This window comes from Oryctolagus cuniculus, chromosome X (genome assembly GCF_051225735.1).
Source record: "Oryctolagus cuniculus isolate XC-2025 breed Fujian yellow rabbit chromosome X, ASM5122573v1, whole genome shotgun sequence".
NCBI lineage: Eukaryota > Metazoa > Chordata > Mammalia > Lagomorpha > Leporidae > Oryctolagus > Oryctolagus cuniculus.
Genome location: NC_142888.1, coordinates 4,137,027 through 4,154,734, shown reverse-complemented (window position 1 = coordinate 4,154,734; position 17,708 = coordinate 4,137,027). Strand labels below are relative to the sequence as shown.

The 17,708-nt window shown below is 40.9% G+C and overlaps 1 protein-coding gene across 13 annotated transcripts in view; it reads left to right on the top strand.

Annotated features, from left to right (window-relative positions):
* SCML2 (Scm polycomb group protein like 2) overlaps positions 1–17,708 on the top strand; it is an 81,060-nt gene that overhangs the window by 43,667 nt on the left and 19,685 nt on the right. For all 13 annotated transcript variants that reach the window (XM_070066795.2, XM_070066800.2, XM_070066794.2 and 10 more), the window contains one exon: positions 13,384–13,601. In XM_070066795.2, coding sequence (XP_069922896.2) covers positions 13,384–13,601 — 218 coding nt within the window. The remainder of the gene's footprint in view (positions 1–13,383; positions 13,602–17,708) is intronic.

Below are 17,708 nucleotides of genomic sequence, written 5' to 3'. Positions count from 1 at the left end.
AGTCTCACTAGAATGCTTCTGAATAAACACTTAAGTATTCTTTTAGAATGTTGCCTTCAAAGTAGTTTAAAATAAAATGTGTACAGATAGACTTAGTATATTTAGTACTCTTCTTGTTGAGTATAAAGGAAATGGTAGAAATGCTGTCAACTCAAATGATTTACTCAAAAGCCATGAAATTTAAAACAGCTGATATTTTTCATATGAACAGCTTGGAACAAATGTTTTGCTTGTGCAAATGAGATGGCTATTATTATGCAAAGAAGTATCTTGGAAAAAAAATGTCCTTTCTCTGTTTAAAGTATTTCAGCTAAATACTGCAATAATTGCAAGCAGAGCCTAGAGATTTTTCTTTCTTGGTTCTCTTTGGTAATATATTTTAACAAGTTCTCTTGGGACTATTAAAATGTCTTGGTTTTTTAGGATATGTGGTCCAGTGGGGATAACTTTGCCTACAGAGGCAATAGGTTGGCAGTTAGATTTTTGCATGTCTTCTTATTTCTTTCTACATTCTTTGACCCAGAGTAACCTCTAGTCCTTCTCGAACTAGAGGAGTAAAGGAAGTTTGAGCAGGTGACTGATGATCACTGTCTCTGCAGCCTGCAGACAATATGCGAATTACTTTAGCAGTCCCCTAATCTCCTCCTCTCCCTCCTCCCCCTCTTAAACCAACACATGCAAATAGCCCCATCCCCATTTGCTAGACATTCAGCCTTGCTCAGGCAACATGGGCTTTGTTGTTGACTGGCTTTCTCCAGAAAGGCAGTTTTATTCCTGGGAAGGAGCAAGGCTATCAAGTGGAACCTAAATCATCTTAATAGTAAATAATTGCTTCTCTGGAATATTTTTAAAGGTAGGAATTACCACAAAAGTTTCTTTATATTGTGGTTGAAGAGTGGTTAAAGAAATCATTGTCTGCTTTGTTAGCTTTTGTATATTAAATGTCTCAGTAATTTTTATTATCTCAAAAATTCTCTATTCTAATATTACTTGTTGAGATTGTTGGCACTGTTATTCGAATATTCACTTCTCAGAATTGTTTTATGGTACAGAGGAAAGTCAGCCTTTGGTTTTCTTCCACCATAAAACATTTTTTAAAAGGAACGATTCTATTTTCAGTCAGATTTGATCATTTACACCTCTAGTTTGTAATGAACGTGTCAGTTTTTTTCCTGTGGATTTTAGGAATACGACAATAATTTCTCACTGGTATTAGTAGAGACTTAGTAAAAGTAATTTTATTATATAGAAATGTAGATAACATTTTACTAGTTAAGTATACCAATACATTTAATCTGTTGTGGAAATTGTGGCAGTGACTGCTATGATTTTTTTTTAACAGTAGCATAATAGACATCACTCTGTAGAAACCAGGTTTAAGAATTGAGTGACCTTTAAAAACTCAGTGTTGTTAGATTAATTAGCAATTGACTGAAAACAATGGAAATTTCTTTTTTGTGTGACTTTCTTCTAAAGTATTAAATGTTCTGGAGATTTTCTGCTTCTTTAATAATGTCATTATGACCCAAATCTTGGTTTCTTTTGAAGTAAGCATATTTGAGTTGCAATTGTGAAATAACATGGTCTTCATAGGAAGCAACTCCCATGAGGTTGAAGGGAGTTGTTTGTAAATTGTTTGTCGTCCACAAGTAGAAAACAAATATGTTTCTAAAACAAAACACCTAAAGCCCTTCTAAATTATAATTGTGATTTCTAGCTTCTTCTTGCATTTTTATAATTTCCTTTCTAGTCTGAATTCTTAGGAGATCTAAATATTTAACAGTGTAGGAAAGCTGTAAATTGTACTAAGTTCACTTTAAAAAAAGATTTATTTATTTATTTGAAAGGTGGAGTTACAGAGGCAGAGAGAGAGACAGAGAGAGGGAGAGAGATGACTCCCCAAATGGCGCAACACCCGGAGCTGGGCCGATTTGAACCCAGGAGCCTGGAGTTTCTTCCAGGTCTCCCACATGGGTGGTTGGGCCCCAAGAACTTAGGCCATCTTCTATTGCTTTCTCAGGCCATCGCAGAGAGCTGGATTGGAAGTGGAGTAGCCAAGACTTGAACTGGTGCCCATACGGGATGCCAGTACTGCAGGTGGCGGTTTTAGCTGCTAAGCCACAGTGTTGGCCCCGACTTTACTTATTTTAATAATAAAATAAGCCAGGAGCCCAGAGCTCCTTCTGGGTCTCCCACATGGGTAGCAGGGGCCATCCTCTGCTACCTTCCAAGGCCATTAGCAGGGAGCTGGATTAGAAGTGGAGCAGCCAGGACTCAAACCAGTGCTCCCGTATGGGATGCTGGTAGTGCAAACTGTGACTTAACCTGTTGTACCACAATGCCGGCTTCCAGATATGCTTTTTAAAAGCTGCCGGAGGGGACAGCCCTGTGGCGTAGTGGGTAAAGCCGCTGCCTGCAGTGTCGGCATCCCATATGGGCACTGGTTCAAGTCCTGGCTGTTCCACTTCCAATCCAGCTTTCTGCTATGGCCTGGGAAAGCAGTAGAAGATGGCCCAAGTGCTTGGGCCCTTGCACCCGTGTGGGAGACCTGGAAGAAGCTCTTGGCTTTGGATCAGCACAGCTCCGGCCATTGTGGCCCATTGGGTAGTGAACCAGCAAATAGAAGACCTCTCTCTCTGCCTCTCCTTCTCTGTGTAACTCTGACTTTCAAATAAATAAATAAATAAATAAATCTTTATTAAAAAAAAAAAGCTGCCAGAAAATATATAATAGCACTTGCCAAACGGAGATGCTCTGTCAGGCTCCAAAGCAAGCTATTTTAAAGTGAGATCTTTTCTGAATGAATGGTATATTTGTTTTGTGAGGCACTTACCTTTTATTGTATGTTTCAGTTATTTTGAATGCCGTAAAACCTGGTTCTTGGTGTTGAGATGAAAATTTGCATAGGGCATCAAGGAGACTCAGGAAGGAATTACATAGAATTTTATTATTTGGTCCCATCTATTTACATATTCTTACTCTGTTATTCTAGTAATTAATAGACTTATAATGTGGTCTGATTGTAAATATTTTAATTAGAGAGATTTAAATTTCATAAGAAAATTTTAAAAGTCAAGAAATTTGTCAGGAGGTACTTCTCCAATATTTGATGCAATTTTTTTCCTTGAAGGTATATTTATGGGGCTGGCATTGTGACGTAGTGGGTTAAGCCATTGTCTGCAACACCAGCATCCCAAGCGGGTGCCAGTTTGAATTCTGGCTGCTCTACTTCCAATCCAGCTCCCTGCTGATATGCTTAGGAAAGCAGTGGAGGATGGCCCAAGTCCTTGGACCCCTATACCTACTTGGGAGATCCAGATGGAGTTCCAGGCTCCTGGCTTTGACCTGGCCCAGCCCTGGCTCTTGTGTTCAATTGAGGAGTGGATGGAAGATCTCTCACTTTCTGTCACTCTCTCTCTCTGTAACTCTGCTTTTCAAATAAATAATCTTTAAAAATATATTTAGACAAGAGAACTGAATGTTCAATTACTTTGAGTAATTACTTTGAGATGTAATGCAAGAATGTTACTATGTCTTAGTAAAGTTGAGGGAAAAAAAAACTAAAGCACTTAAACACTCAGTTTATTTACTTTTTTTAACTTTTATTTAGTAAATATAAATTTCCAAAGTACAGTTTATAGATTACAATGGCTTTCCCCCGCCAATAACTTCCCTCCCACCCACACCCCTCCCATCTCCCGCTCCCTCCCCCATTCCATTCACATCAAGATTCATTTTTAATTATCTTTATATACAGAAGATTGATTTAGTATATATTAAGTAAAGATTTCATCAGTTTGCACCCACACAGAACATAAAGTGTAAAATACTGTTTCAATACTAGTTATAGCATTACTTCACATTGGACAACACATTAAGGACAGAGATCCTACATGAGGAGTAAGTACACAGTGACTCCTGTTGTTGACTTAACAATTTGACACTCTTGTTTATGGTGTCAGTAATCTCCCTAGGCTCTAGTCATGAGTTGCCAAGGCTATGGAAGCCTTTTGAGTTCGCCGACTGATCTTATTTGGACAAGGCCATAGTCAAAGTGGAAGTTCTCTCCTCCCTTCAGAGAAAGGTACCTCCTTCTTTGATGGCCCGTTCTTTCTATTGGGATCTCACTCGCAGAGATCTTTCATTTAGGTCCTCTTTTTTTTTTTTTTCCCAGAGTGTCTTGGCTTTCCATGCCTAAAATACTCTCATGGGCTTTTCAGCCAGATCTGAGTGCCTTAAGGGCTGATTCTGAGGCCAGAGTGCTGTTTAGGACATCTGCCATTCTATGAGTCTGCTGTGTATCCTGCTTCCCATGTTGGATCGTTCTCTCCCTTTTTGATTCTGTCAGCTAGTATTAGCAGACACTAGACTTGTTTGTGTGATTCCTTTGACTCTTAGACCTATCAGTATGATCAATTGTGAACTGAAATTGATCACTTGGACTAGTGAGATGGCAGTGGTACATGCAACCTTGATGGGATTGCATTGGAATCCCCTGGCACATTTCTGACTCCACCATTTGGGGCAAGTCCGATTGAGCATGTCCCAAATTGTACATCTCCTCCCTCTCTTATTCCCACTCTTATATTTGATAGGGATCACTTTTCAGTTATTATTTAGTTTTTTTTTTTTAAGATTTTATTTATTTGAGAGGTAGAGTTACAGTCAGAGAGAGGGAGAGACAGAGAAAGGTCTTCCTTCTGCTGGTTCACTCTCCAAATGCCCACAATAGCCATAGCTGGCTGATCCAAAGCCAGGAGTTAGGAGCTTCATCTGAGTCTCCCACACAGGTGCAGAGGTCCAAGGACCTGAAGCATCATCCACTGCTTTCCCATTACATAAGCAGAGAGCTGGATTGGATAGGGAGCAACTAGGACACAAACTAGCATTCATGTGGGATTCCCACATCGCAGGCGGAAGCTTAACCTATTAGGCCACAGCACAGGCCCCAACACTCAGTTTAAACAAAGAGCATAATCTTTTGGGTGGGACAGTTCTGAGTTTGAATCCCAGTTCTCTGCTTCTATACTGGATGTGTTCTACTGGGTTGTGTAATTACCTATCTTATTATACCTCTGTATATTCCTATTTATTCTTTATTTTTTAAAAGATTTTATGTATTCATTTGAGAGGTAGACCTACAGACTGAGAGGGAGAGACAGAGAGAAAGGTCTTCCTTCTGTTGGTTCGCTCCCCAAATGGCTGCAATGGCCGGAGCTGTGCTCATCCGAATCCAGGAGTCAGGAGCTTCTTTCTGGTCTCCCATGCGGGTGCAGGGGCCCAAGGGCTTGGGCCATCTTCCACTGCTTTCCCAGGCCATAGCAGAGAGCTGGATTGGAAGAGGAGCAGCCAGGACTAGAACCGGCATCCATATGGGATGCTGGCGCTGCAGGTGGAGGATTAACCTACTGTGCCACGGCGCTGCCCCCCCTATTTATTATTTTCAAAAATCTTTCATTGTCAGTTTATTAGAGAGAAAGAAACCTTCTATCTACTGGTTCACTCCTCAAATGCCTGCAACAGCTAGGGCCAGGCCAGGCCAAATCCAGGAGAGCCCAGAACTACATCCAGGTCTCCCAGGTGGGCAACAGGGACCAAAGCACTTGAACCATCACCTGCTGTCTCCCAGGCGGCACATTAGCAGGAAGCTGCATCAGAAGTAGAATAGATAGGATTCAAACCAGACACTCTGATATGGGATGCAGGTATAGCAGCCACTTAAGCTGCTGTGCCAAATGCCCACCCCTATTTATTCATATTTAAAATAGAGATGATAATACTTTGCAAAGTTGTAAAAGACAAATTTTAGTAATATGTGAAAAGTCTCTGGCACATTTGAGGTCTACAAATATCTTTTTTTTTAATCCCCTAGGGTTTTATTGTTTGTTTTTTAAAATGCAGTGAGATTCACATCACATAAAATTAACCATTTTAAAATGAACACTTGGAGCCGGCAGTGTGACATAGCGGGTTAAGCCACTGCCTGCGGTGCCAGCATCTCATGTGGGTGCTGCTTTGATTCCCAGCTGCTCTGCTTCCAATCCAGCTCTCTGCTATGGCCTGGGAAAGCAGCAGAAAATAGCCCAGGTGCATGGGCCCCTGCACCCACGTGAGAGACCCGGAGAAAGTTCCTGGCTCCTGGCTTCCCATTGGCCCAGTTCCAACTATTGTATGGCCATTTGGGGAGTGAAGCAGCAGATAGAAGATCTTTCTCTCCCTCTCTCAATCTCTCTGTCTCTCTCTAACTCTGCCTTTCAGATAGTTAAATAAATCTTTTTTTAAAAAATGAACACTTTAGGGACATTTAGTACGTTTGCAATGTTGTGGAACTCCTACTTCTGTCTAGTTCCAAAACATTTTCATCACCCTGGCAGGAAAACCCATACCCATTAATCAGTTGTTCCCCATTTCCTCCTCCCCTGCCCATCTGTAGTCTGTCTCTGTGGATACCTGTTTACCTATTCAAATATTTACTTAGTGGAATTGTATATTATGTGACTTTTATATCTGACTTATTTCGCTTAGCATAATATCATCAATGTACATACTGCAGCAAGTTTCAGTACTTCATTCCTTTTTATGGCCAAGTGATATTGTATGGATGGACCACACTTTCCTCATTCATTCATCCATAATGAACATTTTGACTTTTTCTACCTTTTGTTTACTATGAATAAAACTGGATAGTTTAATTAATACCAAAAGGTTTCAGCGTGATGTACACTCATATATGTTATATGATTGCTTTAGAGTTTAATTTTATTGTATACTATGTTGAGTGGTTTTACTCCTTCTTGTTTAGTTAAATTAGTTTAAATATTTTATTCTAGATAATGAGGAGTGGCAATAAACAAAATGGAGGAGTCTTTAACTTTGAAAAGCTTGCTTGGCTAAAGTGAAAACTTTCATACACAAACTTTTAAATGACTTTTTATTAAATATTTATTTATTTATTTGAAAGTCAGAGTTACATAGAGAGAGGAGAGGCAGAGAGAGAGAGAGAGAGAGAGGTCTTCCATCCACTGGTTCACTCCCCAATTGGCTGCAGTGGCCGGAGCTGCGCTGATCTGAAGCCAGGAGCCAGGAGCCAGGAGCCAGGAGCTTCTTCCAGGTCTCCCACATGGGTGCAGGGGCCCAAGGACTTGGGTCATCTTCCACTGCTTTCCCAGGCCACAGCAGAGAGCTGGATTGGAAGTGGAGCAGCCAAGTCCCGAACCAGCGCCTACATGGAATGCCGGCGCCTCAGGCCAGGACATTAACCTGGTACGCCACAGCGCCGGCCCCAATGACATATTTTTACTTTGCTCATATATACATATATGCTATACATCAATGAGTTTTTATTAGAATAGGTTTTGTCTTTTTTATAGTTTTTAGATATTTTTATTCACATATAAAATAACTATTAATAAGGCATAACTGTCAACAGAGGGATTTTAACAGCAGATTAATGTTCACAAACCCACTTGATTCCTAGGATTTATCACATTCATTTTACAGGTGAAGAACTATACAAAAATGAAGTATCTTTCCCGATGTGAAAGTGCTAATAAATGACAAACCCAGCCCTTTAATACTTAATTTGTAACCTCTTACTATTATACTTAGTAATGCTGCTGAAAGCAATACTGTTCATGTTCAACTGCAGATAACTGTCAGACACTATGTAGTGGCTCAGGTTCCCAAACACTTCATAAAGTAACTGTCTTTCTTAATGTTGGAGATACTACAATCTGTGAAACTAAAATAAAGAGGAGGGACAAAAATCTGATGGAACACTTAACTAACTGTATACTAACGTACTGGTAAGTTTCTGTAATTTTTGACGAGCAGTTTGTATAATGAATAGGTTTTGTCTTAAAGTAACCTGGCATAGGGATTTGTTTTTATTTTATTTTTTAAAAAGATTTTATTTATTTGAAAGACAGTTTCAGAGAGAGGTAGAGACAGAGAGAGAGGTCTTCCATCTGCTGGTTCACTCCTCAGATGGCCGCAATGGCTGGGGCTGCATCTATCCGAAGCTAGGAGCCAGGAGCCCCTTCCAGGTCTCCCACACGGATGCAGGAGCCCAAGAACTTGGGCCATCTTCCACTTCTTTCCCAGGCCACAGCAGAGCTGGATTGCAAGTGGAGCAGCCGGGACTAGAACCAGCACCCATATGGGATACCAGCACTTCAGGCCAGGACTTTAACCTGCTGTGCCAACAGCGCTGGCCCCCTGGCATAGGGATTTGAATCCAGGTCTAGAACCCAGTCTTCCTCTTTTTTATGACATGTATTCAGAGATGGGGAATAGAATTCAAAGGTCAATAGATTGGTTTAAAGAATGAGGGTTTATTTAGATTTAGTAAGTAGGAAATGGTGATTAGTGACTTTGGAAAGAATTGCTTTAAAATATGTTTGAGAGAAGAAAAGCTTATTACTGGAACTAAGGAAATGGAATAATTAGGAAATTAATGTACCAAGTAGACATGATTCTTCTTGGTATTTTGGTAGTGAGTAGGAGGAAATTCACTCAAGGTATTGAAAGTACACCAGGACAAGGGAAAGAATTTCAAAATAAGGCATAAGTGAAGGCTGAAAGAGCAAAGACTTGAGGATCAAGTAATTAAATATCATGAAGATAGAGGCGATAATTGAAACCTTAATTTCCAAGAGTAATCAAAGGTAGTTGTTAAGACATAAATAAAAAAAGATTGGACTTAGAAAACTACAGAGAGAACTCTTCATTTGATAGAAAAGAGGCAAGAATGACTGAAAATAAAAGTACTTTAAGCTAAATGGAGAAATGGGATGGGTAAGGTTACTCCCAAAAGGTACCTTTAATCTTCACAGAAAGTTGAAGCTTGGGTCATTTACTGAATGGAGTAAGTGAAAGGGAATGGGCTTTTTTTTTTTTTTAAGATTGATTTATTTTTCAGGGCTGGTGCTGTGGCACAGTGGGTTAAAGCCCTGGCCTGAAGTGTCGGCATCCCATGTGGGTGCCAGTTCTAGTCCCAGCTGCTCCTCTTCTGATCTAGCTCTCTGCTATGGCCTGGGAGAGCAGTAGAAGATGGCCCAAGTCCTTCCCTGCACCCACATGGGAGACCCAGAGGAAGCTCCTGGCTCCTGCCTTTGAATCGGTGCAGCTCCAGCCATTGCGGCCATCTGGAGAGTGAACCAGCAGTTGGAAGACCTCTCTCTCTGTCTCTACTTCTCTCTGCAACTCTTTCAAATAAATAAAATAAATCTTTTTTTATTTAAAGGCATATTTACAGAGAAAGAGAGGGAGAGACACAGAGAGAGAAAGATCTTCCATCTACTGGTTCACTCCCTAAATGGCTGCAACAGCCTGGGGCTGGGCCGGGCTGGGCCAGGCTGAAGCCTGGAGCCAGGAGATTCATCCTGGTATTCCACGTGGGTGCAGGAGCCCACAAGCACTTGTGTCATCTTGTGCTGTGTTTCCCAGGTGCATTAGCAGGGAGCTGGATTGGAAGTGGAGCAGCCATATGGATGCCAGTGCTACAGGCAATAGCTTAACTCACTATACCACAGCACTGACCCTTAGATGGGAACTTAAACAGGGAGAATGTTCTGCCTTGGAAACCTTCTTGAAATCGGCGAGTCACATTAATGACTCTCCACTTAATATTAGTGTAGATCCAAAATTCTAAAACACAAATTGGTAAACAGGCTGAGTGTTATATCCAGTCTGTATAGCTTGCGAGATACCAATGGTTTTTATCTTCTTAATTGTTAAAAAAAATCAAAAGCAAACAGAAGAATGTGAAACAGAGGCTGTATGTAACCTTTGAAGCCTGAAATATTTACTGTCTGACCCTTTACAGAAAGATATTGCTAGTCCTTGTTTTATAGCTCAGGACCAGAGAAAGACAACAGTAGTATGACTCAGGTAGAAACTGACATGCTGGTCATAATCAAAGATGAAGGGTTGATAAAGGAATGGATGCTAGTTAGAAGTGTGTTGGTGGAAGGTTGGTGGAAATGGACAGTTAGGTTCATGTTGAGTAGAGAATAAAGCAAAGCCAGAAGATAGTTATTGGATCAGATGACATTGGAGGGGCTAGGGGCTTGAGGCTAGATGTCATGAAGAGAAAGCAAAGGGCAGTCATTGGTTTGGAAGCAAAGATGACAGATAAGGAAGTTTGAGGTCGAAAAAGGACACATGATTTGTTGTCTTGAAGATAGAAGAGTTCTACGAATTTCCAAGTACATCTAACCATTTCAGAGACCTGAAATGTTAATGGTAAAGTCAGGATGATGACTCATCAACAGCGTGATGATCAAATTCCTGAAAATGATGATGGGGAGATTGTGTAAGAAGAAATAATGTGAATTAGGTACTGGACTTTTTGAAAAAAAAAAAAAAAAGAAGAAGAAGAAGTGAGGCTGGAGTATGAGGTAGATGATGGTAATGAGATAAGAAAAGGCTGGTGTTAGGGGGAAAATTATGGTGGCGGTTAAGTGGTCTTGTGTTTGTCCTGGCAGCCAATAGTTAGCTGCTCCCTCCACTGTGGTTTGGTAAGTAGCAGAAAATAGATAAGAAAAGCTTCAGAAAAGATGCAGTTTTCTTTCTCACAGATCGGATAGTCCATTGACTATGGGAGGAACAAAGCAGTAGATTAATGTCAAAGTGTAAAATGAAACCCTTGAAATAAAAGTAATAGTTGTTTTTTTGCATATATTTATAAGTGTTTCATTTATACAGCTCTTCCTGTAAAGAATTTTTATTTGGCACCAGTACTTTTCATTATGTAAAATTTATTTTTGGTAATAATTAAGTTATTAAGGGATTGATGCTAAAAATATCTTTTTGTTTAACTGTGAATATGGATGAAAGTAACTAGGCAGGTAACCTTCATTCACAATATTTAAATTGTCTGGATTGGACTACTGGGTAACTAGTAGCTACAAATCACTTGGGCATGATAGTGGCCTTTATATGGCAACATTAATGTAGAGTCTGTGTTATAGTATATGAAATTTTATTTAGGTTTGAAATTCTGGCCGGCGCCGCGGCTCAATAGGCTAATCCTCCACCTAGCGGCGCCGGCACACCGGGTTCTAGTCCCGGTCGGGGCACCGGATTCTGTCCCGGTTGCCCCTCTTCCAGGCCAGCTCTCTGCTGTGGCCAGGGAGTGCAGTGGAGGATGGCCCGAGTACTTGGGCCCTGCACCCCATGGGAGACCAGGAGAAGCACCTGGCTCCTGCCTTCGGATCAGTGCGGTGCGCTGGCCGCAGCGCGCCGACCACGGCAGCCATTGGAGGGTGAACCAACGGCAAAAGGAAGACCTTTCTCTCTCTCTCTCTCTCTCACTGTCCACTCTGCCTGTCAAAAAAAAAATTCTATTAATTTCATTTTTGTGAAAGGTAGAGAGAGAGAGAGAGACAGACAGGGACAGGCAGATAGAGATAGATCTTTTATCTACTAGTTCACTCCCCAGATGCCCACAACACTTAGGGTTGGGCCAGGGCAAAGCCAAGAGCCAGGGACTCAGTCTGGGTTGTCCACAGAGGAGGAATCCAAGTACTTGAGCCATCACCACTGTCTCCCAGGGTGTGCATTAGCAGGATTCTGGAATTGGAAGTGGAGCTAGGACTTGAGTCCAGGCACTCTAGAAATGGAATTAAAATCTATGTGAGATTTTATATTATTTCATTGTAATATTCATTTTCTATGAACTTTTTGAAGACTTTTCATGTGGTTGGATTTCACAAATTTTTGTGTGAGAAAATCTTACCTGTTTTTAAGATTTTTAAAATTCATTTGAAAGTCAGAGTTAGAAGGAGAGACAAAGATCTTCCAACTGCTGGTTTAGTCCCCAGATAGCTGCAATGGCCAGAGGTGGGCCAGGCTGAAACCAGGAACCAGGAGCTTCATACAGGTCTCTCACATGGGTAGAAGGGGCCCAAACACTCAGGCCATCTTCTGCTGCTATTCTCAGGCTATTAGCAGGGAGCTGGATTGAAAGTGGAGCAGCTGGGACTGAACCTGAACCCAGTGCCTATATAGGATGCTGGCATCACAGGCTATGGCATAGCGCTAGCCCCAGAAAACCTTATCTTTTAATTGATTAATCTTTTCATGAATTTTTAGAAACATCCTCATATAGTAGCATAGTGCATTTTAGCCTTAAATAAATTATATAATTTTGGGGCAATTGTTTAGCATAGCAGTTAAGATGCCAATTAAAACACATACATCCCATTTCAGAGTACTTGGGTTTGATCCCTGGCTCCAGCTCCTGATTCCAGCTTCCTGCAGGCCCTGGAAGACAATAGTAGTGACTTATGTAACTGTGTTCCTGTCACCCACTTGGAAGACCTGGATTGAGTTCCAGCTTCAGCTTTTTCAGGCATTTGATGGAGAAGTTCTTTCTTGCGCTTGCTCTCTGTTTCTATGATGTCGCTCCCCCTCTTCACGGAGGAACGACACAGGACCCTGCGCTGTTCTTTTGTCTGCTCGGCCCTTCCCGGGTTTGCTGCTGGTACTTCCCAGGTTGGCTGCCGTCCCTTCCACCTCCGTGGAAGGGCGGTTCCCCCTGCCACTTTCCCCACTTCCGCGGGGGAGCGGCACACCGCCGGCCGGCTCTCTCAGGGGCTGCTCAGGTGTTCCTTCAGATAGATGTTCCTGGTGCATGTTGTCTCTCTCCTCCTTTATAGTCCTCTTCCACCAATCCCAACTCTGCTACCCACATGCCGAGTACGCTGCTCTCCTCCAATCAGGAGCAGCTCCTGCAGCTTGTCAAGTTGGTGAGAGGCAGCTGTGTAGAAGCTGTTTACTCCTCTCCCAGCGCCATATTGTGGGAGAGCAGATGCATAGAATAAGTCTTAATTCCAGTAACTTAGTCTAGTCCGAGTTGCTCCCTACACTCTGACTCTCAAAAAATTAAAATATATAGATATTTATAATTTTTATTTTTCAATTATACTTCAATAAAATTAAATAATCAGGAACCAGGGCAGTCCTTGGCCCCTGAAAGATAAAGCAGGAACACTTTGCTGTGTTTTTCTATCTCTATATAGATATGCAAGATGAATCCTATATGTGTGTAATTTGATAGTGTTGTCTAAAGGAAACAGTCTTTTCTGTGCTAAGGAAAAGTATGAGAAGCAGCTAAAAGGTAAATTGCCAGAAGTTTTCACTTTGCTAAGTCAGTTACTCATTTCTCCTATAAAAGCCTCTTTATTTTTCTGGATAATTAGGCTATTTCCTGATAATCTGAAATCTAAAATACCTGCAACTTCATTTTAAATGTTGCCTTTATTTTAAGTAATTTTCAACAAATAACCTTTGGGAATGGTTTTAGAGATAAACTTCTTTTGAGTCGTAAGAAGATAATACCTTAATTATGTCATTTATTTTGTTGTGTTTTTTTCTTAGTTCCTGTTGTAAAGAACACAGCAAAAACACAGTCTTCCCCTTCCAAAGCAACTGAGCGTTCAATGCAGTCTCCTCAGAACACTGCTCCAGGATTGCCAACACAGCAGGTCAAGAAACCAGGTCGAACTAAATCTTCTGGAAATACTTCAGCTCCCAAGAAGGGTAGTTCTGTTAAAAATCCCACACCAAAGAAAAAAGGTGTAAACTCAGGAAAAAAGGTTAGTTGTATCTCCCGCTAATATGTATTATAGGTCTCTATAGTACCTTATTTTTTTTTAATTTAAAGATTTATTTATTTATTTGAAAGGCAGCATTAAAGAGGAGAGACAGAGTTCTTCCAACTTCTGGTTCACTCTCCAAATGGCCGCAATGTCCGGGGCTGGGCCAGGCCAAAGCCTGGAGCCAGGAGCTGCTTCTGGATCTCCCACGTGGTTGCAGGGGCCCAAGCACTTGGGCCATCTTCCCCTGCTTTCCCAGGCATATGAGCAGGGAGCTGGATCGAAAATGGAGCAGCCAGGACTTGAACTGGTAACCATACAGGATGCCAGCATCGCAGGTAGTGACTACAATGTCAGCCCCAGGATGATATCTTTTAAAATGTTGAAAAGAAAAAAAAAGTCAACCTGAAGTTTTTATGTCCATCATAAATACTGTTCAAGAATGAAGGTGAACTCTGAATATATGTAATTTTTGTCAAGTATACATCAGTAAACCAAAAAAGAAGAGACTTCTTAGAGTTTATAATTTTCTTAATATAAGGTTTATACTCATTTAGTTTATTATTTCTGTATATCATGATTTTTGTTTCTATTCTAAAGGAATATTTCCCCCATTATGTTTTGCTATGAAACAAAAGATATAGATAATAGCTTTTAAAAATAAAAGGTGAATTAGGGGCTGGCGCCGTGGCACTCTTGGTTAATCCTCCGCCTGTGGCGTCGGCATCCCATGTGAGTGCCGGGTTCTAGTCCCAGTTGCTTCTCTTCCAGTCCAGCTCTCTGCTGTGGCACGGGAGGGCAGTGGAGGATGGCCCAAGTGCTTGGGCCCTGCACCCGCATGGGAGACCAGGAGAAGCACCTGGCTCCTGGCTTCAGATCGGCGTAGCTCTGACCGTGGCAGCCATTTGGGGGGGTGAACCAACGGAGGGAAAAACCTTTCTCTCTGTCTCTCTCTCTCTCACTGTCTAACTCTATCTGTCAAATGAAAAAAAAAAAAGGTGAATTAAAGATATTTTCAGATAAAAATATACTTAAAGAATCTATCATTGGCAAACCAGCACTACAAGAAATGCTAGCAGGAAGTTTATCAGGCTGAAGGAAAATGAGACTAGATGGAAACTCATAACCCCAAAAAGGAGTTAATAGCTTCTAAGTTGGTAAAATTCTGGGTAAATGCAAATAGCTTTTCTCTTTCTCTCATTTTTTTTTCTAATAATGTGACTATTTGTAGCAATAATTATAGTCTTTTTTATCAGCACCTGGAATTAAAGATTTATTTATTTATTTGAAAGTCAGAGTTACACAGAGAGAAGGAGAGGCAGAGAGAGAGAGAGAGAGTGAGAGAGAGAGAGGTCCTTCATCTGCTGGTTCACTCCCCAATTGGCTGCAACGGGCAGAGCTGTGCTTATCCAAAGCCAGGAGCCAGAAGCTTCTTCCAGGTCTCCCAAGTGGGTGCAGGGCCCAAGGACTTGGGTCAACTTCTACTGCTTTCCCAGGGCATAGCAGAGAGCTGGATCAGAAGTGGAACAGCTGGGACTCGAACAGGCACCTATATGGGATACTGGCACTGTAGGCAGCGGCTTCACCTCCTACACCACAACGCTGGCCCTGTGGAATTCTCATTTACTGACAATTCTAGGTATATATACACATACTTACTTGTATGTGTCTGTGCAACTTATACACATTGTGATAATTACACTATCACCCAACTTTTGTTAACATGTATCACTGATTATTATCTGCTATGGAAAAAGTACAGGTTATGATGCTCAAAGCTCACATTGCAGTATTTGATGTAGAAATGTCAAAAATCTTTTAATTTCATAAAACTTAATCAAATGTTTTTATTATTTGAAATGGAAAAGGATACACAATAATGTAAATGTATGGATTTAGTCATCAATAAAATTTAAGTATAAAATCAGATATTCATTTTTTAGGTTGTTTTTTAAAGATTTTATTTATTTGAGAGGTAGAGTTACAGACAGTGAGAGAGAGAGAGAAAGGTCTTCCTTCCACTGGTTCACTCCCCAAATGGCCGCAATGGCCAGAGCTGTGCCGATCCGAAGCCAGGAGCTGGGAGCTTCTTCCCGGTCTCCTACATGGGTGTAGGGGCCCCAAGTACTTGGGCCATCTTCTACTGCTTTCCCAGGCCACAGCAGAGAGCTGAATTGGAAGAGGAGCAATTGGTACTAGAACTGGCGCCCATATGTGATGCCAGCACCACAGGCGGAGGATTAACCTGTACCACGGTGCTGGCCTCTCGTTTTTTAGTTTTATGATAATATGCTAATATTGAGGGAGTGTCTACTGTATATTGTGATTGTAACTCTCGTTCTGTTTGTTTATTTTCATAACTCTGTTGTCTTACATTAACCTGTTGAATGGGTACTGACTTCAGGTTTTTTTTTTCCAGTTTTGTTTTTTAATTTTCTTTAAGGTCTACAGATTTCATGTATTTTATATATACAGATTCAGAAACATAGTGATACTTTTCTAAGATTTTATGTTATACATAGATATAATACATAAAACCATTACTGTATAAAGGCCTGAGATGAGGCCTATGGATCTCTACCATTGCAAGGTTTCAGCATTCTAAGTTGACTCTGGAAAGTTAAGGATGTCCATGGTAATCCCTAGTACATATTTTAAAAAAATATTGGGGCCGGCGCCGCGGCTCAATAGGCTAATCCTCTGCCTGCGGTGCTGGCTCCCCGGGTTCTAGTCCCGGTCGGGGCGCCAGATTCTGTCCCGGTTGCTCCTCTTCCTGTCTAGCTCTCTGCTGTGGCCCGGGAGTGCAGTGGAGGATGGCCCAAGTGCTTGGGTCCTGCACCCGCATGGGAAACCAGGAGAAGCACCTGGCTCCTGGCTTCGGATCAGCGTGGTGCGCCGGCTGCAGTGCGCTGGCCACAGCGGCCATTGGTGGGGTGGTGAACCAACGGCAAAGGAAGACCTTTCTCTCTGTCTCTCTCTCTCTCTCACTGTCCACTCTGCCTATCAAAAAAATATATATATTGGGACCAGCTCTGTGGCGTAGTGGGCTAAGCCTCTGCCTGTGGCCCCAGCATCCCATATGGGTGCTGGTTTGTGTCCCAGCTATTCCTCTTCTGACTCAGCTCTCTGCTTATGGCCTGGGAAACAGTGGAGGATGACCCAAGTGTTTGGGCCTCTGCACCCACGTGGGAGACTGGAAGAAACTCCTGGCTCCTGGCTTCGGATCAACCCAGCTCTGGCCCTCATAGCCATTTGGGGAGTGAACCAGCGAATGGAAGACCTTTCTCTCTTTCTCTCCCTGTAATTCTGCCTCTCATAAATAAATAAAATCTTTAAAAAGAAAAAATGACCAAGAAGTATAGGTTAAAAAACCAGTAAGAAAATAAATTAAAATGGAATTCTAAGGAATATCCAAATACTTCAAAAAGAAAGGAAGAATAAGAACACAGAAGAGATAAATAGAAAACAAATAATGGTAGAACTAGGCCCAAATGTATTAATAATCACATTCCAAGTTATTAAAATACACTTTCCAATTAAAAGATTATGAAATGATTTTTTAAAAAGACCCAAATACATCCTATGTATAGGAAATGTACTCTAAATATAAAGGCCTATAATCTTCTCAGCTTTATTGGTGCTGATTGAATTTAATTTCATAGGTATTACCTTAAACATTTCTTGAGTTTAGCCATCTGATACCAGTATCTATAGTGTTTCTACTGATGTTTACAATATGAAACAAAATAACACCACTTTGATTTAAAAAATATTGATACTGATATTTTTATTTAATCAATGAAAATTTATAAACTAAAAGTAAACAAAACTAAATGTTGTATTTCAAATATGTAATTATAAACACTGAAAAAGTCAAGCAGATTAATGCAAATCATAGCAGATGAGATTTTTTTAAATGAAAAATAAATAAAAATTAATAGTGAAATTTAAAATGAAATAATATACTATTTTAAGTACATTTTTAAATTAACATGCATGTATATTTTACAGTTGCTGAAAACTTTTTGTGATTAGTTGGTTTAATGGTTGAAAGTATGAGATAACTCTACATCATTTCTTTTGGCTCCTTTATATTCCAATTCGAAT